The sequence below is a fragment of the Electrophorus electricus genome, chromosome 18, assembly GCF_041902795.1.
Source record: "Electrophorus electricus isolate QZ-2024a chromosome 18, ASM4190279v1, whole genome shotgun sequence".
Classification (NCBI taxonomy): domain Eukaryota; kingdom Metazoa; phylum Chordata; class Actinopteri; order Gymnotiformes; family Gymnotidae; genus Electrophorus; species Electrophorus electricus.
In genome coordinates, this window is record NC_137514.1 from 19,079,767 (window position 1) to 19,105,538 (window position 25,772).

A 25,772-nucleotide genomic window follows, 5' to 3' on the forward strand; every position below is an offset into this window, starting at 1 on the left:
TAGGCATGAGCTATGGAAGCCAGGAAAATAAACAAGATGTTCTCCCATGAGCCATCCAAAGTGTACTCTTGGTGGTACGGTAATATCATATGAACAGACCAATCAAAGCTGGAGACTGAACAATACTGGAAAGGTAAATGGGAGAAAGGGGCATCACAGAAGAACAATGCCCAGTGGTTAGAGAACCTGAGAGCTGACCACAGCAATCTCCCTGAACAGGATGCAGGACCATAACACTAGCAAATATCCAAGAAAGGCTCTCAAGTATATGCCACCTTGCAAATGTAGGTGTATTATGTCTTACATATGATGATAATGATGTGTGTGTGTGTGTGTGTGTTTGAAGCACCACAGACCTTAAACATGTACATAAGTGTACATTAATTGTAACTCTTGAAGCTGTGTATGAAAAGTCTGTTGCAGATAAACTTGCCTTTCAGGCATCAAGTTGGTTATTTTCAGTATTGTACAAGCTTTCTGTGGCTGTGGGGTTGATGCTTCCAACTCACCGTGTCATTACCAAGACAATAGGCATTAATCGCTTCACATCAGGGTAGTGGGCTATTGGGTGCTCGGTTTGCCTTACACAAATTTTCATTGCTTTAGTTATTCTAGCTTAATGTCTACAATTTTTATTCTTGAATATTTGTTTTTTCATAACTGGACAGATTGAGTTTTTTTCAACAGTTTCAGGAATCAGTTGCACCAGCAGGGTAGTTTTTCATAAAAACAGCATTCTACATATGATATTGTTTTCAATTCTTATTTTTGGGGAAACCTCCTTAGGTTTAAGTTGCTGATATAAAATTAAACTACATGGGCAGTGGTAGCACAGTGTTTCATGTAGTCGATTAATAATCAGAAGGTTCATAGATCAAGCCACTCCACCGCCAAGTTGCCACTATGAGCAAGGTCCTTAACCCTCAGTTGCTCATATTGTACTCAGTCATAATTGTAAGTTGCTTTGGATAAAAAGGTTACCTAAATGTACACTTCCTAATGTTAGCATTACCAATGTGACACTAAAGTCTGTATCCAGAACTGGTGTATAATAATGTAACTGACACCATGGAAACAACTAAATCTGTTATGACTATTTTTTATAATTACATTCTCAAAAGCATTGCAGGTTTAAGCCCTATAGCAGAGACTACAGTCTATATAAAACTGATCCATAACGTTCAAGTAACCACTAAGCATTTCAGTTCAAAAATCTATGAATACATTAGTACTCATTGACAAGTTGACAACTAGGCTATGGGAATCAGTGAATCTATGTGCATAAAGTGTTAAGCTTGACTATTTAAACTTTTATTAGAATTTAGATAAATCCAAAGTTTGCGTGGATTGAAAAACGTTGGATTTAGCTTTTTTCCAAAGTTAACCTTACTCACCTGTCTGTTTGTCTTTGTTTGCCATCTTCTGGAGAAAACTTAGTTGTAGTGTGTAATGAGTTACAACACTTGAGCAAAAGCAGCTGAACGTAATGTAGCGACTTGTTGAGTGAGGACAGTTTTCAAATCCAGAAGGAAAAAAAATTTGTGAAATTAGAGCAGTGATCATGAATGTGATATTTACACACATTAAACCTGAAGGTTTATATTTTAACCTTGTGTTGCTTCTAGTTTTAACAATAGTGATTCCATAGGAATACCCTTAATTAAAGTCTGAGGAATTGGCAATAAAATGTAGGATAATTCAGAAACATAAATTAAATAAAAACTCACCTTTTAAGGATAATGTGGACTACATCTTTAAGATTTATAGGAAATGATGCAGCTTTGACGTTAACATCTGGTCAGTTAGCATTATTGGGGATATTTCACTTCAAGACATCCTATAATTTTCAAACTGTTGAATTACCTATTTACATCAAAGTATGACAGTATGACAAAGCTGATCTTTATGAATATTTATTCATGACCTTTAACCAGACAACATTAATCATTCTTGAATCAGTAATTGTTCTATATGATGGTGAGACATAGGAGTCACTCACAAACCAAATTTTTGAATACACATGCACTCAAATTATACACACTGCATTTTGTCAAATGATTCTTCATATAAAAAAATCATATGTCTACAGAGCTAAATTAGGTCATTTTCCAGAATGTTTAACCCTGTATTAATTTTCCCCCTTTAATCTATAAACCATATATATCACTTCAAAGATGAGAAGTTCCTTCACACACAGAATTCACTAACAAGTGCTAAGACAGCAGACTGAAATAAAAACTTGGAGCCAACCAAACTGGAATATTTTACCATTACCTTGGCTACAGATGTAGGCTTATAAGTAATCACAGCTGCTAAAAGATATATTGCCAGCAGTGCAACAGCTATGCTATAAAACTGGAACTGATCAAAAATCATGGGACTAAATGTGAAAAATGAAAACATTTTAATACATACAAATTTAAGAATTTGAGAATGTTTCCCCAATTTCCCATATGCCCTTCTCATTAGCATTAACAATCTAGGAGAAAAAAAGGAATGTAATGACCTGATAGGACAGTACACATCTGCCAGCCACAGCATGATTGTGAGGGTGTTTTGTGCGAGCTTGAGTGTACATCATATCTGTCCTATCCTGTCCTCCTCCCATTGTAGTGAAGGGTGTTCCTCCAGGAAACAGGACACTATTCTATCACACAAATATGCACTGAGGACCCATGACCAAATGAACCAAACCCAAACCCTGCATAGAGGGGTTCAGTGAATCTGGAATGGAATGTGTACAAGTGGGTTAGTGTTGGCAGGTCAGAGGAGATGCTAAAGAAGGACAGAATACCACCAAGCCAGTCCAGATACACTGCTACTCTTTTGGATTTGGAGGTGGGGACTGGTATGACAGTTTCCTTTTTATTATGAAAGGCCAAATATTTGGTTTCAGTGCAAGTCAACTTCCAGGATTTTATATTCCATCCAGACTCACATTCAGAACTACGTCCTTTTCTACTTATTCCTTTATATGTTATTACTACTTCAGTGCCCTCCCCACTCCACTCAGCTTCCCAGTAACAGCGTCCAGACAGACTCTCTCTACACAGCACCTGCACACAGCAATCAAATCTGTCTGGATGCTTAGGATTAGGATAGGACTGTGGCTCCTGCATACATGTCACCTTTTTGTTCTCCTTATCCAGAGAAAGAAGTCTGTGTGCAGTGTTTGGGTCCAATGTGAGATCACATGCATCTATGCACAAGAACAGATATTATAGAACAGGACACAAATTGTTTTTGTGTGTGTGTGTGTGTGTGTGTGTGTGTGTGTGTGTGTGTGTGTGTGTGCACATGTGGGTGCGCATACAGTGAACTTACATTTGCTTAGGCCAGATTTGATTCTGATCGGCCCTGCATGCTCCACTCTAAAGAAGAAAAGAATTGTCATAAATGCAAGTTTAAAGTATTTAAATTCAAATTAAACATTTCTTTTTGAAAATCACTTCATCTCCTTCTTTCTCTCATCATGAATGTGCAACTGACAAATCTGCAGCAACTGTTTGATATCATGGCAATCTAGACTAAAACACTTTTAGCAGCTTGTTGAATCTATGCCATTAAAAACTGAAGCAGCTCCGAAGGCAAAAGGGGGTAATTGCAAGGTATACCTGAAGAAGGCCTGTCAGGCTAGTCAGAGGCGAATCACCCTGACAGATACTCTAGGAGGGTAGGACCGCCTACAGTGGTGTGAAAAAGTGTTTGCCCGCTTCCAGATATCTTTTTTTTTTGCATGTTGTCACACTTAAATGTTTCAGATCATTAAACAAATTTAAATATTAGACAAAGATAACACAATTAAACACAAAATGCAGTTTTGTGTTTTTATTAAGGGGGAAAAAAATCCAAACCTACATGGCTTTCTAGCCACACCCAGGCCTGATTACTGCCACACCTGTTCTCAATCAAGAAATCACTTAAATAGGATCTGCCTGAGAAAGTGAAGTAGACAAAAAAGATCGTCAAAAGCTAGACAGTATGCTGTGATCCAAAGAAATTTAGGAACAAATGAGCTACAAAGTAATTGAGATCTATCAGTCTTGAAAAGGTTATAAAGCCATTACTAAGGCTTTGGGACTCCAGGGAGCCACAGTGAGAGCCATTATCCACAAAGCATGGAACAGTGGTGAACCTTCCCAAGAGTGGCTGGCCGACCAAAATTACCCGAAGAGCACAGTGATGACTCATCCAAGAGGTCACAAAAGACCCCACAACAACATCTAAAGAACTGCAGGCCTCACTTGCCTCAGTTAAGGTCAGTGTTCATGACTCCACCATATGAAAGATACTTGGCAAAAATGGCCTGCATGGCAGAGTTCCAAGACGAAAACCACTGCTGAGCAAGAACATAAAAGCTTGTCTCAGTTTTGCCAGAAAATATCTTGATGATCCCCAAGACTTTTGGGAAAATACTCTGTGGACTGGAGACAAAAGTTGAACTTTTTGGAAGGTGTATGTCCTATTACATCTGGCATAAAAGTAACACAGTATTTCAGAAAAGGAACATTGCCAACAGTAAAATATGGTGCTGGTAGTGTGATGGTCTGGGGCTGTTTTTCTGCTTCAGGACCTGGAAGACTTGCTGTGGTAAATGGAACCACAAATTCTGAAGGAAAATATCTGGCCATCTTTCATGACCTCAAGCTGAAGCACACTTGGGTTCTGCAGTAGGACAATGATCCAAAACATACCAGCAAGGCCACCTCTGAATGGCTTAAGAAAAACAAATTGAAGACTTTGCAGTGGCCTAGTCAAAATCCTGACATGAATCCAATTGAGATGCTGTGGCATGACCTTAAAAAGGAGGTTCATGCTCAAAAGCCCTCCAATGTGGCTGAATTACAACAATTCTGCAAAGGTGAGTGGGCCAAAATTCCTCCACAGCGCAGTAAAAGACTCATTGCCAGTTATCACAAATGCTTGATTGCAGTTGTTGCTGCTAAGGGTGGCCCAACCAGTTATTAGGTTTAAGGGGCAATCACTTTTTCACACAAGGCCATGTAGGTTTGGATTTTTTTTTTCCTTAATAAAAACCTTCATTTAAAAACTGCATTTTGTTTACTTGTTATCTTTGTCTAATGTTTTTGATGATCTGAATCATTTAAGTCTGACAAACATGCAAAAAAAATCACATATCAGGAATGGGGCAAACACTTTTTCACACCACTGTATTTTCAATTCTTGTTTTGTAAGACACTTTTCTTTTGGTATACTGTAACTTATTCTTGAGTACCAGCACTTCTCACAAGCTCCACCTACTATTTTCTGTCCTCTCTATATCAGGTTTTTGGTGATAATTACCCTATTAAAAAAAAAAAAAAAAAACTACATTACCCAGGAAGCACAATGTGACCTGTTTTTGTTCTCTCTACAAGTCTAAGACAACTAACTTTAATGATGGTCTAAGTAATGCTAAAAACAATGTTGGCCTGGCTCTAAAAAGGGACCAAGAGTGTGAGACAGCAGAACTTCAACCAGAACCAGTACTAAATGGAGGCTACTAGCAGCAAGATAACATTAGTGCCACTCCTAGCAGCAAGGAGCCTCTTGATGTAACATCAGCAAAAACACAAGATGTTACTGCTACTGCAGCCAACTATATCATTAATAATAAAATTGGTAAAGGTGTATGGCCCAGTTGTTGGCCAAAGGAAGAAATAATGTATTTTTGTGCACACTCACAACAGTGCACAAATACATAAGGTCATTATAGATATTACATTATTAAATTAGTCATTAAATTATATTAAATTATAGAATTAGTAGCTTGGCAAATGATTGACACTTTGAATGAACAAATTTATGTTGTGAACATGAGTGATCTCTCCTAGAGTATTTACTAAATTCAGAATGTAATACTTAATGATTTGCTGACACACACACAAACACACACCCCAACATTTGAATAAAGGGAGCAGTTTTCTTTCCCTCTTCAAGCACTGGCCAGCACATTCACCAGTGTGTCACCTGCATACATTTTTCCATTTGACTCTCAGTCCTTTTACATCTTACAGGTGAGCAATTTATAAACATAGAAGTTAACAAGGAAACTTTACATTGTGGAATACCCACACTACAAACACACATCTAAATTAACATATGTCTTATTGAGGTAAATTAAGATTTTTAAGTTTATTTTTAAGTCTTTGATGGTTCCTAACAGCACACTATTTTCACATTCCAATTTCTGGGTTTTTAGCAATTTGATGATCAAACATAAATTTCCTTGACAGCAGTAAAGTGTACATGGCCAGTAATTTGTAATATAAAATAGACAAAAACCCAAACATTTGCATCCTTTCATGTTGTGCAGTAGACTGTACAATGTCTTGTATTTATTGTTTTGTCCTAAATAATGTGTTTGTTGGTGGTGTGATGTTTCATCTTCAACTCTTGCTTTCACATTCAGCAATATGATATATATTATTCCAAATGTTTTACATTACACTATTGCTCATGCACAGACTCTCTCCAATGTTCATATCCCGCAACTACTTGCATACAAGCAATCAGTCACTTCAGACAAGTCACCCATCTTAAATACCAAACACAATCAATTATATAACAGCATAGGACAGCACAGTAGATCCAATATAAAGTAGAATCACAAGGGGGGGAGGGGTCTGCTTTGCTACATACTTTAATGTCTCCAGTTTGCATTGTTGATCCTCCAGTACAGCAGAGAGCAGCTTCACTCCTGACTCTCCTGGGTAGTTGTAGCTCAGATCCAGTTCTTTCAGATTTAAGGGGTTTAAACTCAGAGCTGAAGCCAGAGAAGAACAGCCTTCTTCTGTGACCAAACAACCAGACAGTCTGTAGAAAGGAATGAAAAAAGGGAGAGACACAAGTAGTGAGATACATATACTTGCTTCACAAGTGGCAGCACAGTAACACCATTGTGACATACATGAACAATATTAATAATAACTAGATTGAATAGTTTCAAAAAGATAATTGCAACATGTGAAAACAAATGATCTTATTCTAATTTCATAATTTCATTGACAAGAAATTATTTGGCAAATGTTCCCAGGTTTAATAGTCTATAAAAGCTCCACTGGAATGATTTGTGGTGAAGTGCATTTTGCTGCTGTTATTAAAATTATTTAACTTTTTTTTTTTTTTTTTTTTTAACATGTGAACTAATATTGTGATGGCCCAAGTGCTGCAGGGCAAGGAGCAGGATGCACAGGCCTCTCTTGTTGCAGACAACATTTATTCCCACTCGACCAGAACAATAAACAGTATGGCACTCACATATAAGCTGTGCGACATGAAGACGATGAACAAGAACCAAACTAGACATCTAACATGAATATGTACATCTTACATGAATAATACCCAACAACAAAGTACACATCAACAGGGGTTTAAATACATACATAATTACAAACATAATTAGTGGTTCAAAGTTGTACTACTAGAACCTATTTGACAATAATAGCAATGTTACATGTAGTCTACCAAGCATAATGCAATAAAAACTTGGTTCCATTGTGATCATGTAAATACATATATAACAACAAAGACCAAACATATGATGTTTAAATTAGGCAGTATCTAAAATATCATTTGAAATGCACAGTATAAAAGCATTACTTCAGCATATGGTAATAACACCTCAAAATTGTTTTTCAAGTTACTACTTCTTTACTGTCAATCAAAAATAACAGGCTGTATTATAGACTGTCAGTCAAACCGATCTATTCATTTCATGAATATCTAAAGCACTTAGCAGTCATATTAAATCTCACTGGATTATGATTGGCTACATGGTTTTTGTAGTTCTGCATCTCACAGACAGTAGTTTTCAGTCATTTTAATAATTATTCTGTGAAACATGTTAAGCTTGACCTGAGAAGCTCTGACTTCCAACAGATGCCAAATAATGTCCTAAAACTGACTCAAAGACCTCCTTTGTTTTATTAACAAACTCATTAATCTATTATGAATAAATAAAGATAATTGAATAACACATAATTTACATTTCAGATTAAATTCACAACTATTCACAACTTACCTTAGTATCTCTAGTTTACAATCTGTACTTTTCAGTCCAGCAGAGAGCTCTGTCACTCCTGAATCCCATAGATGATTGTTACTAAGGTCCAGTTCTCTCAGTGGAGACTTTGCCAGTTGTAAAACAGATCCCAGATTTTTACAAATCGCTTCGCCAAGATTACAGTCAGATAGCCTGCAAGTAGATACAAAAATATTAATATTACAACATACCCCATAGACTGTATGGGGATTTCTTGTCATGTTGGGTATTTAGATTGAGGTTTGTCCATCTAACTTTATCTTTTTATTATTTTCTTTTGCTTTTGAAATAGCCATCTGGGGAAAGAAATTGCATCAAATTGAATATATACTACAATACCAGGTATTCAAATAAACCTTTTTATAGAGTTTTCTGACATTTTCATTTCATGTTTCGAATATAGTTTATACCAAACAGATGGAAGAAAATGGCATTTACACTGAGCTGACAGCTCAAATATACAGCTATACCAAATTTTACCACCAGAATTAACACTCATGCTTTTTCAAAATTGCATCTGATATAAAAAGACAAAATCTCCATTTAGCTCTTTTGTCATTTAGTACATAATTATGTCTGTGCACATTCTATTTATTTAGTAAATGCAGTTACTGTGAATGGATGGTCAGTTTACCCACTTTCCCTTTGTGTTACTAAAGTTATGGAGTTATAAGTTTTTTGGTTTTTTTTATCTTCTAAAATACATTCTCCCCTGAACCAGCAGCAAAACAGGAAATGTTTATAACTAATGTTTTCCAAATATAAGGCAGAACTGAGTTGTAGGAGTGAGTGGACCTTTCCAAAAGGACACACACATATATTGTCATGGAAATGCAGCCCCCCCCCAACCATGAGTCAAGTGGTATGGACTGCCATGTGCAGGGGAGTTCACCATAGTTTGTAGCCACACCCTCAGTGATGGCACACACGTGTGCATGGGTTGATGTTACATGTTTGTTTGTCTATTTAAACTCCGGCTTGTGTGTGCCTCGTTGTTGGTCATTGTTACTATTACTGTCATTGTTGGTGTTAGTGTCATCGTTAGTGTTAGTATTATTGTTTATATATCTACTGATAGCATAACTGTCTGTTGTTTTGTGTGAGTGCCTTGAGTGTCATATATGTTTTTTGTTATTAAATGTATCACCAAATCGAGGGAGTCTGTGCATCCTGCTCCATGCCCTGCAGCACTCAGGCCAACGTTACACACACACACACACACACACACACACACACACACACACACACACACACACACACACACACTCACTCACATATATAGTAGTTATTCCTCATTCTGTCATGGGACTCTTTCTTGCTATTTTTCCACAGTATAGCTAATCTGTTCATTACTGCAATTCTTACAAGTTTGTATTATGATGATGTTTATGAGGCAAAAACATGCAGAGGCACCATAATGCCAGTGTGTCACTAATGCAGAACCCAGCACAACTACAGAGTTTCCGTGTCCTCACAACACATTATGGTCTTTATATCCCAAAGTCCAGTGCAAATTGTATTTAAAAAAGGGCAAGCCAATATAAAAAAAAGCCAATATGAGGTTCTAAACCACTGGCCCTCTAAAAGCAGAGTTCCTTTACCATTGCATTTTTGCCAAATTTCATGATCTCTGTGAAAGTACCTACAGAACTCCAAACTTTAAAAGGTGTACTGATTATCTTCTGGTTGGTTAAGGTAGGCTCTGAGTTTACTTACTTCTTCTTTAGATTCTGTTAAATTCAAGGCTTCTTGTCTGAATCTAGTTGCTTGTTAGCTGTAATTACTCACTGCAGGTGTAGTTTTGCCTTGGTCTTAGGTGTGAATTGAGGGGCAGAGCATTGATGCCTGTAGTTCTACAGTATTCTAATTAACCCCTTTGTCAACCAGCCATTTTGAGCTCATTTGAACGATTTGTACTTGTTCACTTTAACACCAGATATCTGAAATTATACACATACACCATGATCATTGCAGATTCAAATTGAAGTAGACACTTGGGATTAGACATTCATTCACATCCAGACTTATTTCTCCATCATTTAGGGTCCATTTGACCTCATCTAATAGAGAAGAAAATGTCGAAAAAAAAAACGCCTTTGATTTTGGAGGGTCATAAGTGTTTCTATTGATGCTGGAGATTTATTTCCATTCCACCTCTACATTTCCTGATTCACCAGGGTCTTGTCCAAAAACATGCAAAATTTGAGGCAGATACAATAAACAATTCAAGAGATGCACTGTATTTTCTACTTGGAGACCTGACGTCTCCAATCTGTCCACTTGGAGTCTCCTGGGGCCTCTGTGACTATGCAGTCCTGAGGTGTGAGGGGTGTCCACAGATTGGCAGGGGGTAGAAGCTGATGGCTCTGGGGGTGGGGCAGAAGAGGTGTGAAATCTCTCAGATGGGGGAGGGCAGGGTGAATTTTCTTCACTGCAAGACAAAGACAGGAGTAAGCTATGAAGATGAAAATAAATACAAATTTCCATACTAAATAAGAATTACTACATTTACTACATACATTTACAATTACATCACTATAGTGCCTTTGCATGATCAAGGACGCTTTACAATCATATAACCAAGATACCAATGAACTAGAATGATGATCAATGCTAATTATAATCAATGCTAATGCTAATCAATGCTAATGCTAATGCTAACCAATGCTAATGCTAATGCCTAGTGCAAAATACAAACTCCATCTCAAACAACAATAATTTATCTTTACATTTAGGGCATGTAGCAGACGCGCTTATCCAGAGAGAGTTACGACTTACACAATCAGTGTGATAAACAATACAACAAGTACTAGAGTTTCAGTCAACATAGGAGCAAATTCAATGGACATTTAAATATTACGTAATCAACACTGAACTTTTACAATAAAGAATCACGCATGCTATATGAATTTTATACTTACGGTACATCGAGCACGGCGTCGATTCCAAGCTCAATAGCGTCTTGATCAACAAAATCCATGCTAGCAGCCGTGGAAAAGTCATCGCTCTCACCTCGGAACCATCATCGCTCTCACCTCGCTAAACCTAAATAGCTCCTCATGGACATCTGAAACTGTAAATTGCCTTTTCCTCTCCATTACTGTGATAAAAATAACAAATTTTCATAAAAAGCGGAACGTGTTACAAAAACAAAGCGAACTAGCCAAAATGGAGTGACTTGCGCATGCGATGCGCTTCCAAAATGGAGAATATTGGTGCGCAACAGGACCTTATATTGTGTTTACGCGTGGCCCGCCCCACCTCTGTAGTGTAGTATTCAAGGCAAATGAGGTGTCGATGTTTTCTTCTGAGGGAATACTATTTGCTGAAAGTGGTTTCAATCACTTTGGTTTCAACGGTCCATTACTATAAGCTCTTTTGATAGGCCAACCATGAACAGCAACACAATACGGAATCTTGCCAAAGGTAGAAAAACAAAGCAATCAAAGAGAACGTTTATTTGATGGACGAATAACAAACACGGATTCTAAGAAAGGAGGGTACAATGCTCTATTCAGGAACAGTTTTAGGATAGTAACGTGCAGTTTGATGTAACTATAGGTTGCGTATTTTGTGTTAGGTTACGAAGGAACCGAACGTGTGTTTTTGCTCTAAGAAGTGTGCAAGCTAATAAAGAGCTGTATTAGCATTCTATATACTTTTTTAAACATGTCACGGTGTTTATTTGATGGTAATTGAACTTTCTATGACAAAATCTGAAGTTCTCTTATACCGGAAGAATGTTTTAGAAGGCAACTTAAAAGGGCAGGCACGTGTTTGTGGAAATTTAGCCGAAAAAAAACCGGTGTATTCAGCATGGGATTTCTGGCGAACGGATGCATGTAGACAGCTGAAAATCGGTAAGCAGGTACTTGTAATAGTCCTAAGGAATGCTATGTTGGTAAATGTAATGTACTTTAAGAATATCAAGTAACTTATTTGAGTATGCCCGCGTTCCCTTTAGAGGGTGTGGTGAACCATGGGGTTAATTGTTATATTGGACTCTAACCTACTCTACTGACTAGGATTTATTCTATGAATAAATGACATAGCACAAATGACACAGCAGTTTTTTTTAGCCATTTAAAAAAAATGGAAATGTAACACATCCCTGTAAATCTTTTGTGGTAGTGACCTCAGCATAATTGTAAACTTGCATTTTTGATCACTTTCAGGGTTTCTTTGAAAGTACCTACAGCACACCAAGCTTGGAAAAATGTATTGTGGAGTTTCATTATGGGTCAATGGCACATGTTGCACTGCAGTGGTACCAGAGTGACCATGGAGTGAGAGAAAACATCATCACTCCACCTTTATGAAAATACACGCCTTCCTCCAGGCAAAATTGTCATTCTGCATCACTCATACTCTGCTCAACAAATGTTTTCAAAATGAGAAACCACTTGCAAAATGATTCATTCAGTAATCAGGCACCTGTTCCTACCGACATGGAAACAAAAATGAATCTTAAAAAAGTCCGGTTTATGCACATCTGATACTTTCTGACTCTCAGTGACATTCAACTGAGCTACATTATTACATAGAGAAAATAATTTCTCTCTAGATTCTTTGTTATTGTTTTCTACCAGCACTCTCTAGACTGCATGACATTTGAAAGTCAGATTGAAACCTTATGTTGCTCACTGTAATTAAATACAAAGCTACAAATCACTCGTCTTCTTAGTCCATCTGTGCCAACAGCCAATGAAGCAATGAGTGTTCTTTCTTGACCCAGTCAGAAACTTTAGAAGTAACATTTACAACAGAGACTTTTATATCCAGCAGTATGTGAATAATTATTCCTGGTATACTGCACTACACTGATGGTCATTTATGCAACCTGTCCTGTGTTATTCACCTTCTGCTATGAAAAGGTCAGCAATCAGTCATTTCAGACAACTCACCAAACATCTTAAAATCCAAACACCAACAATTGTCACCATATTACTGCACAGTGGAATCATTGTGGATATGCACATAACTCTATACATTTATACATACTTGAGAGTCTCCAGATTACAGTGTGTATCCTGCAGTATAGCAGAGAGCTTGTTCACGCCTGAGTCTCCTGGGTGGTTGTAGGTCAGATCCAGTTCTTTCAAGTGTGAGATGTTTGAAGTCAGAGCAGATGCCAGAGAACAGCAGCCTTCCTCTGTGACCAAACAACCAGACAATCTGTAGAGATGAAGGAACCAAGAAGGAGGCAGTACAGCAGTCCGTTTAGGGCAAAATCAGTGAAATACATGCACACTTCCACATACATATGAAACATTTCTGCATCAATAGCCTACTACTTAAATTTGCATATGTTAACTTACAGTTGTATATACATGACATTGTACATTTATTCACTGGTGTGTAAACAGAGTTTAACTAAGCTTGTGTGTATGTCAGTGGTCAAGTGTGTGTAAAACAATTTTCAGTGCATCCGGATGACAAGGCATTTTAAGAGGAAGGCAGATATTTAACATCTATACAGCATGCTCATCAACATAAGGTGAAGCAAAGTTTCAATTTTTTTCTCTAATTCTGATTGTACAACAATTTGAAGATTGAAGACACTAAAGAAGGAATATTCTTGCAGTTCCACCAACATTATGTACAACTCATACTAGTGTTTTGGATCACCCATGGTACACTTTGACAGGGGATTATATTAATTCATGTTTGGAACTGGGATTTAATTATCATAGAATTGCTAATCTATAGATTGTTTTATTTATATTTTGGTGTCCCACCACAAAAAAACCCACTTAATTATCTAATGAGAATTTTAAGCAAATTTTGGAATCACTCCCAGTGCTAGCAAGAACTATGTTCAGACAGTTTATGTTCAAACATTCCAGCATTAATTAAATTAGAAATGGCAAGATTATACACTGTATAGCCTGTAGACCTGCTGGTAATGACGTAGCTGTGTCATACCATTAGACTATATGTTAGTTTCTCAATATCCTCCAATTAGCCTTCAGTATGTGAGTAAATATTCAGAATGTATATCTTGTCGTCATTTATTAGAATACACTCCCAATTATATTATTTATTATATAGACTATATAGACTGCTGTATCTTAAATTGAATCTAAAAATTATTATTAAATATCACAACTTAAAATGTTCTTTTCCATAAAGCCTCCTCAAAAGGCTTACTTTAGTGTCTCTAGTTTACATTGTGAATTTTTCAATCCAAGAGAGAGCAGTTTCACTCCTGAATCCTGTAGATCATTTTTACTAAGGTCCAGTTCTCTCAGTGGGGACTTTGTGAGTTGTAAAACAGATCCCAGATTTTTACAAGTTTCTTCCCCAAGATTACAGCCAGCTAGCCTGCAAGCAGATAAAACAAATATTAATGTTTCAATGTTCCAATCTTATAAACAGTATAGGGATTTATTTCTTGTCATGTTGGGTATTTATATTGAAGCTTGTCCATGTAGCTTGACTTTTGGTCTGTCTTTTTATTATTTCTGTTTGCTGTTGAAAAAGCCATCTGAAAAAAAGGCATCACAGCAAACACACAGCAAACAAGTCTCTTCCCCAAGATCACAGCTAACTAAACTGCAATGAATACATCAGATATGGATATAAATACTATAGATACAAAACATTCTATAGACCATGCATAGATTTAAAACTTATAATGCTGGGTATTTACTCATAGGCATGTAGTGATCATTACATAATCACCTGATGAGATAGTATTTACACATAGGCACATAGTGATTATTACCTAAGCACCTGATTACAATTATTTGAGGCCATGTTAAAAACAGAAACAGAGGGCAGGTCTCCTTACTTTCACACACCCTCTTGCTTTGCATGCTTTCCTCCTCTACTCTTCATCTATGTGAAGATGCTTCCCTTAACCTGATTTTGGCAATGAGATCATGAAGGATTGAACTCCAACACGGCTTTGTGGTGTGGAGCTAAGAGATTTATGCACCCATAGGGACAGTCAGGAGGAGTAGGGTCTGAGCGATGGGCTTGATGTATTGTTTGCATGATATCCCATCTGACTAGGGCTAATATACAAGAAGGAGGAAGGATGGGGTCAGCTTGCTGCCTGAGTTCATAAAGGCAGGATAAGGTATCAGCCTTTCCATTCTTCGATCCTGATCTGTAGCTCATGGTGAAATTGAAGTGGATGAAAAACAAAGCTCATCTAGTTTGGTGAGAGTTAAGCTGTTTTTATGTATTCTAGGTTTTGATGATGTGTGAAGATCATAAAGTTAAATGAGCTCCATCCAAGCGGTGCCTCCACTCTTCCAAAGCAGATTTCATGCTGAGAACTTCTTTGTTCCTAACTTCATAATTTCTTTCTTGGGGAGTTAATTTCCAGGAAAAGGGGATGTAGTTTCAAAGGGTTTCTTTGCCTCTGTGACAGTACAGCTCTGATGCCTTTTTCAGAAGCATCCACTTCAACTATGAAGGGGAGATTGGGGGCTGTGGTGAATTGATGTTTTAACCAGGATAAAGCTATATGTGCAGCAGGAGATTTTCATTTTAACAGATCTGTGATCAGGTTTGCAATGAGTGCTGAATTTCCAAATTCCTTTATAGTTCCTTTATAAGATGGGGACAACTTTTCACTTCTTGTATTTTTTGGTTGTTCTTGCTGACCCCCTTTTCATTTAAGGTGTAAATTGTACCTCTGTACTGTGGAACTATGTCTAGTTTGACAAATATGTTGTTTTCTCTGAGTCTGAGCAACACTTTTCTTAAATGTTGTATGTGTTGTATGTGAATAAATGAGGATGCCATTGATGTAAACTAGTACCCATTTATAAAGCATCTCTGAAGATGTTATTTATGAAGTTACCAGAACACCGAATGGGTGTAAATCATTGCCTGGTATGCATAGTGGTGAGAAGTAGCAAGAAAGAAGATGACTTTTCCATTTGTCCCCTTCCCAGATCCTCAGCTGAGTTCTTCTGGACCTGGTGGGGTTATCCAATGTATTGCAAGCTGAATGAGGTCAGACAGAGATGATTGGTCATCCTTACATACCATCTCTGACCATAATGTCTTGTTAAGTCCCTGGTACAAGACTGTTCTGAACATTTAATGATTCCAGCCACTCTGTGCAGCCAGGGTATGGAATTCAGTAGCATATGCTTCTGCCAGTGTTTTCCCATAGTGCATGTGAAGCAATTGTTCACCTAGGGCTTTCCCACACTTAGAATGTAAGTCCCCTAAATGACCCTTCTAAATGGGCATATGACTGTTTTTCTGAGGTATGAGACTACCATATGTCTGTTGTCCATTTAAGAGCCTTTGCTGTAATTGGGATAGGAGAAAGGCGATCCTAAACATATCTGTGGGAAAAGCCCCTGGACTATGACAAAACTATAAAGATATTTGCAATAGAAACACCTTACACAGTTCTGGGGGTCAATCAAATGTATCTGGGAGGGCTAATTTAATAGGGAGGCTGTGTTCTCAGTAACATCAGTCATGACCAGAGCGGGTTGTGGAATGGAAAGCTGACTAGCTATTATACCTTTTATTTCATGGCTCATGCTTTCTATGGTGCTGTGTAGCTGTTGGAGGTTGGTTTCGAATAAGCAATGCTGTCTTTCCTGTGGTTTTATAGCCATTTGTAATTCACAGAATCCCACTGGACCCATGGGTGGTAAATTATTCTATGTAGGAATGAACTCAGACATGCCTTTTGGGTCTATGTGCAGGGAATCATTACTAGACACTCCAAAAGGGCCAGAGGCAAAAACATGTACAGACAGGCAGGGTCAAAAAGGAAATAATCAGAGGCTTGTGGACTCACACACAGAGCTTATACCTGAGTGTCTCCAGTCTGCAGTGTGAATCCTCCAGTCTAGCAGAGAGGCGCTTCACTCCTGAGTCTCCTAGGTGGTTGTAGTTCAAATTCAGTTCTTTCAGGTATGAGAGGTTTGAACTCAGAGCTGAAGCCAGAAAAGAACAACCTTGCTGTGTGACAAAACAACCAGATAACCTGGAAAGAGAAGGAAGACATACATATACATCTACATGCTTTGCAAACTGCAGCATTGTCACCATGGAAACAGCAGGCTTCAAATTGTCATATATTTGAACACTTTGATAGTAAATGGTTATCAGAATCATACAAATGGACATAATTGTTTCACACAGATCATTACAAAAATCATTCTACTGCTAAAATAATTTTAAATGAGAGAAAAGTGATGAGGCTGATACTCAGTCTACCATTTAATCATGATCTTTGTGTTACAATGCTTTAGGACAACCTGGTGATTTGCAACATATCAAATCAGCTGATACTTTGATAAGAATGGCAAACCTTGAATTAAAGAAAACACCAATTTATATTTTGGATTTAAAGGCATATGAAAAGAAAGTGACTTTAAATTAATTCATGAAGCATACCCTGTTATATATACATCTGCCAGACACCGTTGTGCAGAGCAGCTTACAGAAAGGCTTTGTAAACCCAATCAAATACAGATCATCAAGTGACAATTGATAGGTCAGTATTAAGAATACTATCAGGCTAAATCCCTTGATAGAGTGGAAAAGAAAACACTAAAAGTGTTTTGAAGTACATACAGACTCAGCTGTATAGACAACCATGGGGAGTTCATTCCACCACCTGGGTGCCAGGAGAGAGAAGAGTCTTGTTTTGTCTTAGTTTTGTTTTGAGAGATGGTGGTTCAAGTCAAGCAGTATTAGAGTCAGTCAAAGTCAGTGTGGTGCAGAATTGACTTGATTAGTGCTTGTAAGTATGTGGGATTCTAGATTCAATATATTTGTTTCAGAGTTTTTACAATGCACAGTGTTGTAAAGTAGCTTAGGAATAAATTACATCCAGACCCCTAAAGAAGAAGCCAAGAGTGACAGTGGCAAGAAGAGATGGAAAATGGGAAGAAACCATGGGAGGAGCCTCAATACTCCAAATAGAAAACCATTTTGATCTGGGATACTGCAGATAGAGACAAAGGAGAATTGGATGAAGTAATTTATAAGAGTGAAAAATAGTGACTATCATTAAAAGTTCTAAGAAACATTGGTTGTTTTGGATAGTATAGATAAAGAGATTAATATCCTCAGGATTAAAAGTGCTACTGGGTCTTTTAAGGTGTGTAGAGTTTGTGACATGCACTGATTTAAATTGTTAGCTATTTCATTTGTTTGTCTGATTCAATTATCAGTTAATAACAATTATGAATAACTATCATCTATTAACTGTCATATCTATTAAAATGCAAGTTTTCTGTTTTGGCAAAAATACTTTTTTATGGCCTAATAGTAAATAAATTTAACGGTGGCCAATTTAGGATTCACAGTAAATTTAAGTAGAAAGCTCAACTCTATATAAATAAGGTTTATGATTAATAAGCTATTCTTAGATAATCATAAGATAACAATATGATAATCTAAAAACCATAAAATCTCATTTTAACAGGAAGCTCACCTGAGTATCTCCAGTTTACAATGTGAGCTATTCAGTCCAGCAGAGAGTAGCTTCACTCCTGAATCTTGCAGATTATTGTTACTGAGATCCAGCTCCCTCAAGAGGGAGTTTGCTGATGTCAAAGCAGTGCAGAGAGTTTCACCAGAGTTTTCTGTTATATTGCAGCCATATAGTCTGGAAAAGCAAAGGAAAATGTGAGTGTGGAATCCAACCACAGAAAAAGTTTGAACAGGATGAGCAAAAAACAGGTGCAATACGTGAAGATTTATGGATAATGCAAGTCTACAAGATGTTTTAGCACCTAAAACCCTTTTACACAGAAATCTACTTTCTCTATTTAGTTACATATGATAGCACGTAATTAAAGTCTGCAACACCTATATGACCCAAAGGGAAGAATACCACCATGAGCAAGCTGAAGGTCTGTGCATTTTCCATCTTTACACACACTCTTTACTGACATATCACAGATAATTTTCTCATGACAATTAACTAACCTAAATAGCAGTATTTTTATCCATCTTTAAAGAGAATGAACCACAAAAAAGCTTGCACTGGGCTCAAGGATACTATTAGCCAAGGATTTTTTAATAATCCTCCATAGTGTAAGGAAAGTCCTCAAAACCCAGAATGGGAATAATAAGATAAAAGACATAACCATGTATACTCTGCCAGTCATTAGCAGGTACAGTAAACTGGACAAGAGTGGAGCTGGAAGTTGGGAAAGAGCAGAAATATTAATACATGGATCACTCCATCCAAGACCCAACATCATTAGGCTGGAGGTTATTATACCTTTCTTTGGCTATTCTATTTCTTGGATGTAGGAATTCCAATGCACCTGTTATGCATAATTTGCAATAAAGACATCTTGACTATTTTATTATATACACTAGCTGTTGTCACTGCCAAGTCAGTCAAACATTTAAAATTAAACGACATGGTTTCATTACAACTAACTAATGGTTTTTAACTATATATACACTATTATTATGGTTTGTGTTTGAACTTATTTTACTAAAAAAATACTTACAGAGCTCGTCGTGTGTTTTTTAGCACTGGCAGAAGTCTCTTTAGTCCTTCATCTGATGGTATGTATTTATTCAGCTCAAACTTCTCTTGAATCTCCTCTGACATCAGCAACACAAGCAACAGAGCTGACCACTGTGTAGGTGAGAGTTTCTGGTTTGAGAGATTCCCTGAGTTCAGGTAGTTCTGGATTTCGTTTGTCAGGGAGTTGTCATTCAGTTCACTCAAACAGTGAAAGAGATTCAGGATTCTGTCAGATGAAATTTGACCATTCAGTTTCTTTTTAATGTACTGAACTGTCTCACTCACACTCTTTACTTTGACATTCAAACTTGGCAGAAGTTTCATCAGATCATTCTGATTAGACTCCAGAGAGAGTCCAAGGAGGAAGCGGAGGAAAAGGTCCAGGTGTCCATTTTCACTCTGCAAAGACTTTTTCACTGCATACTTGTGGAGATCCTGTAGGTTCTTATTCAGCCATAAAACCTTGTGTACAATTGAATTCCGCCTGAGTGCATTCTTTTTGTTTTGACATTGTGTGTAATGCACGTATAAAGCTGCAATGCTTTCCTGAACACTCAGATGTGTAAAGCTGAAGATTTTCCTCTCAGAAATCCCTTCATGCTGACAGAAAATCTCAGGGCAATTTGCTGCGAACTCAGTGCCATCAGAGACATCAATTCCATATTTCATAAGGTCTTCCTCACAAAATATTGATGTGCCGCTCTCAAGATTATGGATGGCCAGTTTACCAAACTTCAGAATGATGCGCTCGATATCAACAGATTTTGTAGGCTCCTCTTGGAATTTCTTTTCCATTAGTATTTTCTGCTGAAGTAGGAAGTTTATATACATTCCTGTGAGAGTTGAAGGCATTTCATTTTGGCTGTCTTCCTCCATTAATGGCTGAAGCACAGTGGCAGTTATCCAGCAGAAGACTGGTATTTGACACATGATGTGGAGGCTCCTTGATTTCTTTATATGTGAGAATACTTTCATTCCCACATCTTCATTGCAGCATTTGCTGAGGTATGCCTCCATTTGTTCATCACTGAAACCTCGTACTTCTGTTACCAGTTCAAGGTATTTTTGTGGAATCTGATGGGAGCCTGCTGGTCGGCAAGTTATCCAGATGAGGGCCAAGGGAACTATCTGTCTTTTGATGAGACTTGTGATCAGAGTGCCCACTGAGGCCTTCTCATTGATATTGTTTTGTCCCTTATCATCTTCGAAGCAAAGAGGAAAGCGGCACTCATCAAGCCCATCAAAAATAAATAAAACTTTCCCATCATCCTCCGGGAGACTCTTCAGTACAGGTTTTGAAGAGAAAAAACAATGATTCAGTAATTCAATTAAACTGAATTCTTTATCTTTTATTAGATTCAGTTCACAGAAACGAAGGGGGAAAATGTACTTTATGTCTTGATTTTCCCTGCCCTTCACCCAGTCAAGGATGAATTTGTCAATTGATACGGTTTTGCCCACTCCTGCAATTCCCATTGTCAACACTCTTCTGTTCCGCCGTTTATCAGACTGGTCTTTGAAAATTTTACTGAATTTGACACTGGATTTGACAGTTTTACAATGTCTTTTGGAAGATATTTTAGGCCGTATCATCTCTTGAATGGCTCCTGCAGTCTCATTCACCACTATAGTGAGATTTGTGTAGATGTTATCCAAACGCTTCTCGTGGCCAGTTACTCTTTGCTTCAGGGAGTGCAGTAATTGGATGTGAGGTGGTTTATCTTTTGTAAGAGAAGAATATAAAATAAATTTATGATGATATAAACCTGTATTTTATTAAAGACCAGAATGACTGCAGGCATAACTAGAGTTGGCCTAAAGTGGTGTTTGTTATCAATTCACAAAAAGAAAATTGGAACATCCAAGTTTTTTTTTTCCGAAACTAAGCAGTGTTTACATGTAATAATTATTTGGCTTCTTAAGTGTAATTACTCAAATATCTGCAATTTAGTTCAGAAATGTAAAATGTATTCATATAATTTGTCAACATATAATTATGATGCAAATTCTGCATATAACTATGAGGATATAATAGATTTTGAAAGTTAATGTTCAAAGTACTGTGGACTTTGCTGGATGAATAATTGTCAATTGTGAATAAACTGGACAATAGCTTCAAGGCTTCTGAAAGTTTTGAAAATATGTCACAGTAAACACATATTGTATCTTAATGATATGCACAATCAAGATTGAAATTTATATTATTGTCAATGTGTTAGTAAAAGGAAGCAGTGATGATGTGGTTGAGTTTACCTGAATGGAAAGTAGTACGAGTTGCCTTGGGGACTTCTGAACTTCTATTATTTACATTCCCACATTTGTCTCCATCTGAGTGAGAAGACATCAAATACAGAATACAAAATACAAGACAAATAATCTGCTTTAATAATTGTGACTTAGCTGTGGTTAAATGTCTCTTTAGTCTCTTTTTTAACTGCTTTATTTTAAGCAAGGGAAACACAGCCAGGTGCAGATTATGGAGAGGGGGGGGGATGTGTGGTCCCAGTTCAAAGTTTTATATTTCCTTTTTGTGAAGCATTATCACAAGAAGAATTTGTTTAAGAGGCAGCTACCTTTGCTTATTATTTCTAATTAATAGCAGATCAATAATGGGTGTGGATTCCACAGTTGGGTAGTAACGGAATAACAGGCAGTAAAAAAGGCAACTGCATTCTTTTACAAATACATATCTTGTTGTTTTATTGATCTTATTTACAGTTGTTATTTTATGCTTGAAAACATTTTTATTTTACTAAATGCAAGAATAACTAAAACATGAATATGATGTGATAATATATGTAAGAAGAATAAAATGTGTTAGCATAATTTGTTAAATAGCCTCTACATCAATGTTATCACTGGCGTAATGATGCAACATATACATGAAATGATAAGGAAAAAGAAAGATGAAATGTTAATTTTCCAATTAAATATGAACTTTGCTTATTGATTAATATTTATAATTAAATAAATATATAAATGAACACATGAATGAACAAACAGCTTCTGACACTAAGAGAAAAAGGTTTACAGGAGTACTATTGCACATTTAAGCACATTCATGATTTTTAGGTTGATATTGATAATATTGCACATGTAAAGTGGACAGTGATGAGCTTACCTGCTTTGTTAGGATTGACAGGAGAGCTTGATGTTGCACTCGTAGCATTCATCTTCATATATTTGCCTACACCTAAGGAGGACATCAGTACAGAATAAGGAATATTAAACACAAAATGTAAATTTTTCAATTGCATAGAACATTTTTTTTGGTCATAAATGTCCTTCAGTCCCTTCTTGAGCTGTTATATCTGCATGAAGGCAGAAAAGACAATAATGGGTGTTCTAAGGATGGTAACTAACAGTATATATGTAACAGGGTATAAAAGGAAACTTTTGTTACAGTTACAATAAAAATACCACTGCTCTTATGTTAATGCTGCTGATCTTTTACAAGAAAACCATATGGAGTATTTTTATTTAGTGGTATAGAACATTTTTAGTATAGGCCAGAATGACCAAAATCAGGACTAGTATTGGTTTATAGTGGTGTTTGTCAACCCCCCCCCCCCTCAAAAAAAAAAATCAGAACGACTTAATTACTGCAAGCTTAATTGTTCTAATTGTTTTTGAGGTCATGCAAGTTTCTCCTCTTCTAAATTTTCTTATGTCACTCTACTACTCCAGTCACTTTACTGACTTCCAGTAGCTACACATATCAGGTTTAAAACCTGCCTGTGCCATCCTACTGGATGACAATGGTAACAATGCAATCTGTATCTCAAGCCTTTCAAGCTTCAATTACGGCCCAGCTGGACCCATTATTCTTCAAGGATAGCAAGGATAGTCATGGATTGCAAGCACCAAAACACTTCTCAATCGTTGGACCCTGTTGGTGGAATGACCTTCTACTAGCTGTCCAAACAGTGGAGTCCCTCTCTGTCTTCAAATATCTCTTTGAAAAGCACATTAATTAAACTATTCAGACACCTGTAAGAAGATCTTATATTTACACATAACCTGTCTTGCTTAGTAATTGCACCGAAATTGTGCTGTATTCTATAGCATTGTATTGTACTGTTTCTGTCATTCTAACATTAATCCAAGAATAAAATATGGACTTTGTTGGATGATTAATATTTGTAAATAAATAAATACATAAATGAATAAATAGACAAAGAAATCTAAAGCTTATGGCACCAAGTTAAAACAGTCCATAGTGGGCACATTAATCACATTTTAGTGGGTACATTAAGCACATACATGTTCTTTAAGTTGCAATTTAGATTTTTTTCCAAAGTAAAGGTACAGTGATGAGTTTACCTGTAGTGAGAACATTAAGTCCACCCTGAACGACAGCAGAGGGTGAGGTTGGAATTGGAATCTTGATTGCCTTCTTACTTCTGTTTACACCTAAGGGAGAGGGCATGAGTTAATATTAAAACCCAAGGTTTTTTTTTTATTCTGATATGATATAGAGCATCATTTTGTTGTTGCTTTATATTTGACTTTTTTTTTCTTTTATCTTTCTGAACTCCATCTTTATAATGCTTCTCACATTCTTAGATCATCTGACAGCAATCTGCTCAGTATGGGGCATTTCTTCTTTCTGGTCCCTCTGCACCACTCACATAATCTGTTATTTGCAATTCATGTTTGGTTGGCTCTTTTTGGATGCCTGATCACACTGGAATGGTACTCAAACCACTGTATAAGCATTAGCTTACCTCACATTCATATTAGCCAACTTTCAGAGGTGTTGTTAATTCAGTCTATCAAGTACTATAACTCAATAATTCTAGTTATCCTGATTGTCCAAGAAGATTCTAAATATTGTCCTGTACCTGTTGTGTACAGGGCCATTCTTAGCAGTGTGAAGTGCTTTCAGTGATGGCCTGTGGGTCATATTTGTCACTGGCCCCAAAGCTGAGAGCAACTGATAAAAAACGTCGATATGTTCACTATATGCATTATTTTACAGCTAGCCTTTGATAGCAAATATACTTTGAAAGTCACTGTGTTATTAAGCAAGGCAAAATTTAAGTTTACAATTTAAGTTTTAAATAAGTACCTTGCCATTAATTATTATTGTGCATCTCTTGAAGCTAAATGAATGCAAATTTAAATAATTTTAAATATTTTTAAATTTTAAATATAATTTAAATATTGCATTGGAGGTGTTGTTTATAATTGCAGAACTCAGTGATCATATAATGTTTGATAAAAATTGGGTTTTTAATGATACACACAGTAGAAGCTAGTACAGCTATGGATTATGTGAGATCAAATGCTTGTTATTGAGGATGACATGGCCCCGCTTCACTTCCTGTGCTGAGTTATGTTGGCATCGTTCATATGGTCTCAGTTTCATTGACAATGTATTATGTTATATATTATATTTTTTAGTACTTAAGAATGTTTGCACATAATTTTTTTTTTTTTTGTGATGAGGCAGAAGCTGCCCCTTCAGAATTTCTTACTATGCCAGAGACACCAGTGCTAACATCATGCAAGTAAGCCAGCTAGACACAGCTGGTTCTAGCTCTGTAGTTAAAACTCAATGGTGAGCAGAATATTTTGATATTTCTGAGTAAAGTGTACATATGCTAATGTCTTGCAAGGTAACAACATACTTCTTTATAACTATATTTTTCTGCCTCCTTGAGGTGATTTACAAGCAGGTTAAAAATAAAATGTGATTATGTTTACAGGCTACAGGTTTACTTTGGAAACCCCAATGATAAGTTATATGCAACATCTGACTAACTATTTTATAGTCATGCTTGTGTTAATGTGGAATAGTGTTGTAGGATTAATTAGAAGAAATGCATAATGCATAAATTATTATCTATTCAGGTATCCAAGTAAAAAACAATCAAAAAACCTTTCCTTTTCCTGGAATTCCTTGGTGTCATTCATCTAGGTAGGGCAAATAAAACTGATTATGCCTCCCAGAACCACCTTGTCTCACCAAGCATAAAACAGAAGAACCACAAAATAGCAGCCAACAGTTTGCTTTCTCTTACCTATATACATTAAAGTAGGTGTTGTCTGAATTGTTTATCATGATCAAAATTTTCTAGCTTTCTTCATGTATTAAATAATTAAGATTTACTTGTAGAACTGAGAATTACAAGACATACTTAATCGTAATGAACAGGGTACTTAATTCATACTAGCCAATGCATTATCCCACTATGTAATTATTTTAACTATCTAGCATTATTTGTATGAGTGTGACAAACTGCA

General features: G+C 36.7%; 1 protein-coding gene across 3 annotated transcripts in view; it reads right to left on the bottom strand.

The window, feature by feature from the left end:
• Positions 1 to 1,897: 1,897 nt before the first annotated feature.
• The window catches only part of LOC113590752 (NACHT, LRR and PYD domains-containing protein 3-like), a 29,829-nt gene continuing 5,954 nt past the window's right edge, over positions 1,898 to 25,772 (bottom strand). Inside the window, exons 4-15 of one of the 3 annotated variants that reach the window (XM_081701669.1) lie at positions 23,847 to 23,936; positions 22,645 to 22,716; positions 21,777 to 21,851; positions 19,504 to 21,244; positions 18,471 to 18,644; positions 16,839 to 17,012; positions 14,195 to 14,368; positions 13,046 to 13,219; positions 8,024 to 8,197; positions 6,643 to 6,816; positions 3,325 to 3,371; positions 1,898 to 3,199 (exon numbers count right to left, since the gene is read on the bottom strand). In XM_081701669.1, coding sequence (XP_081557795.1) covers positions 2,643 to 3,199; positions 3,325 to 3,371; positions 6,643 to 6,816; positions 8,024 to 8,197; positions 13,046 to 13,219; positions 14,195 to 14,368; positions 16,839 to 17,012; positions 18,471 to 18,644; positions 19,504 to 21,244; positions 21,777 to 21,851; positions 22,645 to 22,716; positions 23,847 to 23,936 — 3,626 coding nt within the window. In that variant the 3' untranslated portion in view covers positions 1,898 to 2,642. Of the gene's footprint in view, positions 3,200 to 3,324; positions 3,372 to 6,642; positions 6,817 to 8,023; positions 8,198 to 9,760; positions 10,476 to 10,965; positions 11,252 to 13,045; positions 13,220 to 14,194; positions 14,369 to 16,838; positions 17,013 to 18,470; positions 18,645 to 19,503; positions 21,245 to 21,776; positions 21,852 to 22,644; positions 22,717 to 23,846; positions 23,937 to 25,772 lie in introns of those variants that run through there. The other 2 variants (XM_081701670.1, XR_014118333.1) reach the window with 2 other exon arrangements.